At 44.0% G+C, this 8,335-nt stretch overlaps 1 protein-coding gene across 6 annotated transcripts in view; it reads right to left on the reverse strand.

Moving 5' to 3' along the window:
- Positions 1–8,335, reverse strand: part of BIN1 (bridging integrator 1) — a 92,784-nt gene that overhangs the window by 32,134 nt on the left and 52,315 nt on the right. For 5 of the 6 annotated variants that reach the window (XM_009996054.1, XM_009996052.1, XM_009996053.1 and 2 more), the window contains exon 6: positions 5,790–5,897. In XM_009996054.1, the coding sequence (XP_009994356.1) occupies positions 5,790–5,897 (108 nt within the window). Of the gene's footprint in view, positions 1–3,903; positions 3,997–5,789; positions 5,898–8,335 lie in introns of all 6 variants that reach the window. The other variant, XM_009996049.1, reaches the window with a different exon arrangement.

Here is an 8,335-nt window from a genome sequence, read left to right on the forward strand (position 1 = left end):
GCAGGAATGTCACAACACCAAAGGGCTCTGCAAAGAGCACACAAACCACTGGGGAACCAGATCTCTCTCTGAGCCTGCAGTCAGATTCCTACCCCCTGCATGAAACAAGTTCTACCTTCTTTGTGCCAGCTTAAAGAAATCCAGCAAACTGCTCCTTAGTGACAGGCTTTGCAAAGCTAGGATTAATGGGACAAAGGACTTTAAACTATTTTGCAGATCAGAGTCCTGTTCCTCACAGTGTTGTGTAGGATCCTTACACTCTCCAATTCTCTCCTGGTTTACAAGCAACCTGCAGAAGCTCCTACCTTTCAGAGGGTCATTCATTGCAGCCAAAGGCAAGGTTAAGACTTCGTATTCAGATCAGAAGATAAAGTCTCCCACAAAAAAGAGACACAACTAGGAGGTATTAAAAAGTTAAGCAGACCTGGTAAGGAACAGGAGGGGGAGAAGGGGCCATGATACTTCCACCCAGAAACCCCTGTATTTCACTGCTATGCTCACTGAAAAAACAACATTTTCAGAGAGTTTGCACAAAACAAAGTTCATTTAAACAGAAACAGTTTACGCCTGATCAGAAACCATGATCACAAAGGTTCATTCTGCCTTAAAATCTCTCATGAGTGAATGTTTCCAGTGTAACCATTTAAAAGGGGAAAAAAAACCCACAAAAACAAACAAAAAACCCCAAACAGCAAAAACGCCTAGTTCATTCTTTGCCATTATCTTACTCTAATTTCTAAACTAGATTGGATCAGAATCAACCCAGGAGATGAGACAGCTGGGAGATGAGGCACCACTGAATGCTGTTTTAGGTGAATATTAATAATTGTCTTTCCCTCTCTCATTTACCTATTCAGAAGGTCAAAGAACCTAGAAAGCAACATGTGAATATTGTGACACACCAAGGCAAAGGCAAAATCAGCAATAGACAACATTGACTCTAGAGCAGCTGTAGGAACCAGAGGTCCATCTAGTGCCTGGGGCTCAGCTAGTGCTCTCAGTCCCAGGTACAGCATTAAATTAATTCCTCACTTCCTTGTCAAGGCAGGGATCTTCTCACCAGTGGGATTAATTTTGCTTAGAAGCAGGGGTCCTGACACTGGATAGCCCTGACTGCTTCCAGCCAGGGCCAAAGACAGACATCAACTTGGTCATAAGCCTTGCTAGAAGAAAAGCCAGCTCATGCAGTATGGTGGGGAAAGGAGGACAGACAAGGATTTTGGGGGCAGAGTCCATTGCTACAGTTTCTGTGCACTACTTCTGCTGTCATCCTTGCCAACCTGATGGAGAACTGAAGCAGAAGGACATCATGCCCTGATCCATGAGAAGTGACCTCAGCAAATTCTTCCTCTCCTCTCTCTGCCTGAAAGGGGAAGATTAGAGCAAAAGCTGGACAACACAAATGCTTTCTGACCTTCCCCCTAGCCAAGGCTGAGAGGCCCACATTTCCTGCCATCATGCATCCCAGCACTCGAGTGTCTGGCAACATCCAGCCCAGTGCTTTCAGGCAGTCTGGTGACTGTTTCTCTGACCATTTCACAGCCCAGGACTCAACTTGCTGGCTTTCTCCTACAGACAGAGCTACCCTTCTGTTGTAACTGCAGCACCAAGGATGTTGCTGTTTATTCTGTATTCAGCATTTCAGGGGAGCTTGGCAAAAAGGCAAGAATTTGCTGTTCTAAGCCATTTTCCCTTTTGTTTCAAAAAGCAGTGTCACCAAAATTTGTAACTGAGAGCTTTCAACCGCAAACTCCCCAGGAGCCTTTACAGAATATTCCCACTGTATTGTTTTTGTTAATATCTGCTAAAGGCCTAAAAAGCCAGCAGTTTGCACACTGGAGGGAAGAACTTGGTTTTACAGTAGAAATATGTCTTGCTGACCCCATTTTTGCTTGGAAGTTGTAAAACTGTCAGGCAAGAGGGGAAGGACTTTTTTTTTTAAGGCTTAAGACTTTGAAACTCTTAATAAATGCTTTTTATCCAAAGCTTAAATGAGATTTAGGGTTGTCAGTTAACAACTTCTGTCTCAAAGTCACGCAAATGTAAAAATAGATGCCTATTTTTTTCCTGCCTGCTTGTTTGTGAAAAGCTGAACAACCAACAGGTTCAGAATACAATTTTTTAATTTGAGATTATTTTGTTACTCCTTAAAATTTAAAAAAAAAATAAGACAAAACAAAACCCAAAGATTAGCACAAGTAGAGACAAAAAAATAAGGTTGGCAATTGTATTATTAAGTTCAAGAATGAAAGAGGAAAAACTTAACTTTGTTTGAAAATTTCTGGGGTGACTGAAAATATTAATGTCACTTAGTAGGAGGTTAACACCCCCACAACACAGTGGGTGGAAAGATTACATATCCCTTTGTCACCTGCTCCAGAGCAAAGTGACCCAGTACAGTGAAACCATTGCTCTCCACTCAGTAGCCTGTGTAAGATCAGCATGCAATGGGTGAGAGAGCACTGGCAGGTACTGATTCCCTAGCCAATCTGTGGGCACTGGTATTAGTCCCAGTCACCTCAGCCAGTCTAAAAGGAGGTCAAATGCCCCAAGAGCTCACTTATTTATGCCTGGCTTGAGATAATACCCATACCTGCTTTCTAGTCTTCCAGAAATCCCACCAGCCAAACAGACCAGTCAAGAGCCCCAACCATACAGGTCCTTGCAGATCATTCCCAGCACAGGGGCTGAGGCACAGGAAAAGCCCCTGGAAGCCTGCCAAGTGTCCTTCTCCCTTCAACCAAGAATGAATACTTATTTCCTCCCTTCACTCTGTATCTTAAGCAAGACTGCTAACAGCTGCTCTTCCCCCAGGCTTGATTGATGTGGTAATCAACTCTTTTCCCTGATCTGTCCTCACAAACTGACCGTGAAAAAGCCAGGTGCTTTAGAAGGTTCTACATTGCAATTAATTCACTGACAAGGTATGTGAAAATGTAGAAGCATTTGAATGAGAACAGCTGAGCTCACTGGGAACTTGTGAGCAGGTAACTGGCCCTCTCCCAGTCTGCATAATGATTTACTATCCCCTGCCCATTGACAGCATTGTCTTCTCACTGACTGTTTTGTGTCAGCTACCTCTTAAGAAACACCCTAGGAGATTTCATCAGGAAGTTACATTTCTCCTATGAAAGCAGGACTGAAATTCTTAGTCCCTACTATTTCTCTGAGCTGCTCTCATGTCCCTGGAAATGCTATAACCTAAACGTCTGGCCAAGTTCTGCCATATGACACAACCATGACCTCAATCTGGAGATGTTCAAATATATTACAGGGGGTACAAATTCTTGTCTGGGCTCACCTCTTCTTTGCACAAGGAACCCAGGCACCCCGGAAACAGCACATCTAGACCCCAAGAGCCAGGACAGTGCCCATTTTGGAAATGGATTTTACCATGGGAGAATGTTGCAACTTAACTCAGCACTCATAGAAATTGCCTTTGAAGCAATGTGAGGTTTTTTGGCTTTACTTAATAGCAGAAATGCAGACTCCAGTTTTTCCTGTCTTTTCCTCTTTTATCTTTGTTGTTTTTTTCTTCCTTTCCCCCTTTTTTTAAACAGTAACAATAAAAATTGACTGCTACTCTTAGAAGAAAGGAAGAACTGAAGAAACTACATTACAACACCCTCTGCTCTGGCATTATTCCATTGCCTTTCTTCATCTGCATTTGATTTTAGGGGCAGAAAACAACAGTCCAGTATTAACACACCTGATTAGAAATTAGTTGGGCAGAGTTTCATTCATTGCTCAGCAACTCCCACATGTCCACTGTGGCTTAGGAATATCAAGGACACACTTAACGGAGGAGACCAGAGTGAACGTTGCCTAGAGATTAGTTTCATGGTACAATCTAGAGCCTAAAATAGCACATGCAGGGTTAGAGGCAGGTAGATCAGCAGTCACCTGATTTCGGAGCAGATTAGTTTGCGCAACGAGGTGAGCTTGGAGCTTCCCTTGACACCACTGGGGCGCGGCTTTCTCAAGCAGCGAGACAGGCTGGGGGGAGGGAGCACGTTTGAGCAAAAAGAGAGAGAGAAAAAAAATAAACAGAGAACAAGAGAGACACAAACATACATATTTTTAGGATTAAAAAAAATTAAAATCACAACAGAGAGTGTATTTAGAGGCTGGGCCAAACCAGTATCACCAAGGCAAGAGAAAAAACAAACATCCCAGGAATGATCAATTATGAATCCTTTGCAGCATGCCAAGATTAGCAGTAATTAATGCTGCACTGTGGGCTGGGATACCGCAGACCAGCCAGGCAGCTGCAAAGAGCAACAGATACAGTTGTTAGTGATCTAGCCCACAGACAACCCTACTCCAAGTCATGGCTGTCCAATGAGAGCTCCTTAAAGAGAGGTCAGGATTAATTAACCACCATAATTAATTTGCATGCAACAGCTGGAAGTCCATAGTGCTTCTTTTTAATGGCAGATTGTGAGTTTAGCAATAAGTGGCAGGAGTCCTGAGTGGGAAAAGAATATTCATGTATTATTAGAGAAGAAAAAGAGACCATATAGCTCCAGGAAGTATTTGCATTGCAGTTCATAACTACACCATGAGACATCTATCAAGTCAGTTCCCTTTTGTATGTTGTGTCATAAAAAAGATCTCTCTTTCCTGTGGGCCAGTCATCATATTCCAAAGCACCTCACACCAGAAAAACTGGAAAAACCCTACTTCAAAGGTCACACAAGCCAGATTGTAAGCTCAGGGGGGAGAGGCATCCTTATTTCTTCTGTGCAAGAGAAACACTAATGTCTCTCACATGGCCTGTAATCACCTCTACCAGAAATAGCTCTCAAGTTAAGGATGACAACTCTTCTCAGCCTGGTTAAAAGATACAGGCCCAGAGCTTTCTTTCCTCCACTGCTCCTAGCCTGAAGAGTCCTGAAGCACTATGGCCAACACTCTAGAAAACTAAAGAGGTCTCCCCAGCCCTGGACTATTCTGTTGTGTCAGAACACATCCTGTGGAGTGGAGTACATGAGTTCAAATCCACTCAGAGTACAGCAGTGATCTACAGCTTATTTTCTGGGCAGGTATTTGAACCTCATGCCTTGTCTAGAATAAGGTTAGCACTATCACCCTTCTGCAGCTACATTTAAAAGAGAATCTAAAATTTATTTTAATTACATTTATTTAAATAAAATAATCCTACAACTGCATGTTGGGCATGCACTGGTGTTAACCCTAGATCACACTGTTCACAGGCAGGAAAGAAGCTACATCTGACAAAACTCTTGGTTTCCCCCTTTCAGACATATTTATTGTCCAAGAATTGTGACCAACAACAGAACAGTCATCAAGTGTGCAGAGGGTGCACTTCCACCAATGAATTTGTAGCTCACACTATTTAGGGTCTCTGCTTTAGAATATCAGAGGACTTCACAAACACACCCAACTTCAAGCAGCACTCAAACACTCTCACCACTGCTATAAGATGAGGAGGCAGAATCACAAGACAAACTGGCAAATTTTGCTGGAGGACTGCAAGGCTTTGCTTTCCTGATGGAGGTTACTGGTCCTGCAGCACCTCAGAAAATGCACACCAAGGCCTTGGCTGCCACAAGATGCTCACTGATGGTGGTAAGCCTGAACCAGAGACCATCTTGCTTTCTAGAACTAAATAAGGAAATGCCTAGCCAAAATTCACCAGTTCACAACATCTCCCTGAACAAAGCAGACTCAATGAAGAGGTAGAGGTGCACGTAAAAACTGCTCGGTAGGCACACACAGACCTTGTGAAATGAAAGGATGGCTGCACATCCTCCTGCTTGCTTTACCTTTGCAATTTTGGTTTCGTCCTTCTTCTTTGCAGTTTGTAGGGCTTCAAAATGATGTCTGGCACTGTCATAATCCACAAGCTTCCTTCCTCTCTTCGCTATACGAGACTAAGAAAGACAAAGAAAAAAGCTGTGACAGTTTTCCCCAGCAGCCAAAACACCAAAGCCACTCAAGGAAAAAATAAAAACAACCTCCTCTTCACCCAGCTTCTAGAGCACCCCATGCTCTGCCCACACAAGAATACTCAATAATATACTCACTGAATACTCCAACACAGGAGGTCCAGCAAGGTGGCCCTGGGAGCCACCTGTGACAACCACTATTCTAAAGAGAGCTCCTCAGGAAGACTGCAGAGCCAGCCATGGAAAGCAAAAGGACCCAACCAACAACAGGCTCACCTTTTGTATAACACTAATGTTTTCAGAACTGCAGGTCTGGTGTTTCCTAAGCCTCCCCATTGCATCCTACTTGCACCTGCTTCATCATTTTTAGAGCCTCCTGAGGGCTGCAACCAGACTAACCAGCTCAAAACCCTAGTTCAAATGGAAGCTCAAGAGATTAAGTTCAACAAAAGGAAGCATTTCTGTTACCAGCACAGCAAAGACATTCATCCACATACTCAGAATACCCCTAGGACATTATTTTGGACCCTGCAACAAGAGGTCCAGACAGCAGTGACAGTTTGCAGCCACAAGTAGTGGTCCATTGTAACTAGCTTATTGAGCAAGAGAAGCATGAGGGAAAACCTGTACCACTGTGTCACTAATAGGCAAGACATACTAAAGCCATAATAAACATGAGGAGGGAGTCAACTGTGTACCAGACTCAAGTTCAAGAATAGAGCCCTGACAGGTCCAGGGGTAAGAATCCAGAATAGTCAGTCAGGCCTTTGGCCTGATCTTCAATTACCCCTCTTCATCTGAGGTGCCTCAGGCTCTCTACCCCAGCAGAGACCCACCTTGGCAAGGTTCATGACCACTCAATTAAGAACCAACCCTTAGATCCTCACCCCTGCGTAGTCCACAAACACTCCAAATTATCTGGGTTGGAGCACAGGTCTTCCCAGCCTGACCCTAGCACCACCTGATCTTGAAGGGCCAGATACAGTGTCATAATCAGAGTCTAGAGACAGGCGAGAGAACTGGAGTGAAAAGGCGTGGCAAGGAGCCAGGAGGGTCTCTAATTAACCACAGTACCCAGGGAAATGGAAAGTGCAAGGATGAAGAATCAGCATTGGGATTTACTTGCAAAAGCAAAATCCCCCCCCCTCCACTGAACTTGGCAGGGGGATGTGGTCTCTTCTCCACAGGCTCCTGTGGATAAACTGCAAAATCATGCTCAGAGCTGATCTTCCTGCCAGGCCAGCTGGGACCAGTTTGCACGTCTCCTACATGTGCTCCTCTGCACTTTCAGCAAATGCTGACGCAGCTCTGTGAGTCACAGCAGACCTGCAGGATCTCAGCCACAAGCAGTGCTGAGCTCACTCCAAGACAGAAATCAAGAAGAAGTTGAGCCACCCCACAGTCAAGGTCACTAGAAGACACTTGCCTAACATCACTGCCCTCTCTGCATGGACACAGCACATCAGAGGGGAATTCTAGCAGTATGACAATCTCCATGATTATAGTTATTGCACCTTCCACACAGACCAGATATAACAAATGACCAGATTATGGATTTGAGAAAGGATTTTTCCCATGGGTCAGATTGGCAGAAATAGCTGGTGTTTTGCCCACCTCTCTGACATGGCAAACAGCCACTTCTAGATTTCCCTGCCACTCCACCAGGGAGTTTGATTCAACAACATCCATGTCTCAAAGTCTCTCCCACCCTTTTTTGCAGCCCTCGGTCTTCTAACCACCACCCAAATATTTCTATTACAGTCTGTGGAAACGCTCCAAGGTACAAATACACTGGAGTAACCACTGATCACACGATTGCCTGTGATGGCAGTAATGGAACTGAGCCTCATCCTGGAAGGCTGCAGGGAAACTTCCTTGTATGACTCTCAAGGTAGCTGCAGCTACCCACTACTGTCTCATGATAAAAGCTGAACTCCGAGAGAGTTTCCTGCTTTGCAATAAGTCCATCTTAATTTAAGCATCCTTTAAAATAAATAAATGAAATAGCCAAAAAATCCACAACCCAAACCATCACAAAAAACTTCCTCATCCTCCACCCTTTACTGTCATTTGATTTTAAACCTAGTAGAAACAGGGCACCAGTTCCAGTGCAAGACAGAAAGTTACCAGTTCCACAGCTGTTCAGAACTTGGGTTGTGATTTATCTTCTCTGGGCTGCAGAGACCTCTACTCTTACTGCATACTCTGCAACCTCAGCCAAGAGATTATGCAACAGTCCTAACTCCAAGAAGCTATAGATACTGATCTACAAAGAAAGGATAAAGTCCTTTTGTATTCACAATTTTCAAGTTAGAGAAGACAGAGAGGCTTTGTTCACCCCTCCCCACCAAACATTTTGAAATTATTCCCTTTAAGTAGAAAAACTCCCTTGCTACAGGAATGCTAGGTTATTTTACATTCCT

Source organism: Chaetura pelagica, unplaced genomic scaffold (genome assembly GCF_000747805.2).
Source record: "Chaetura pelagica isolate M959 unplaced genomic scaffold, ChaPel_1.0 scaffold3, whole genome shotgun sequence".
NCBI lineage: Eukaryota > Metazoa > Chordata > Aves > Apodiformes > Apodidae > Chaetura > Chaetura pelagica.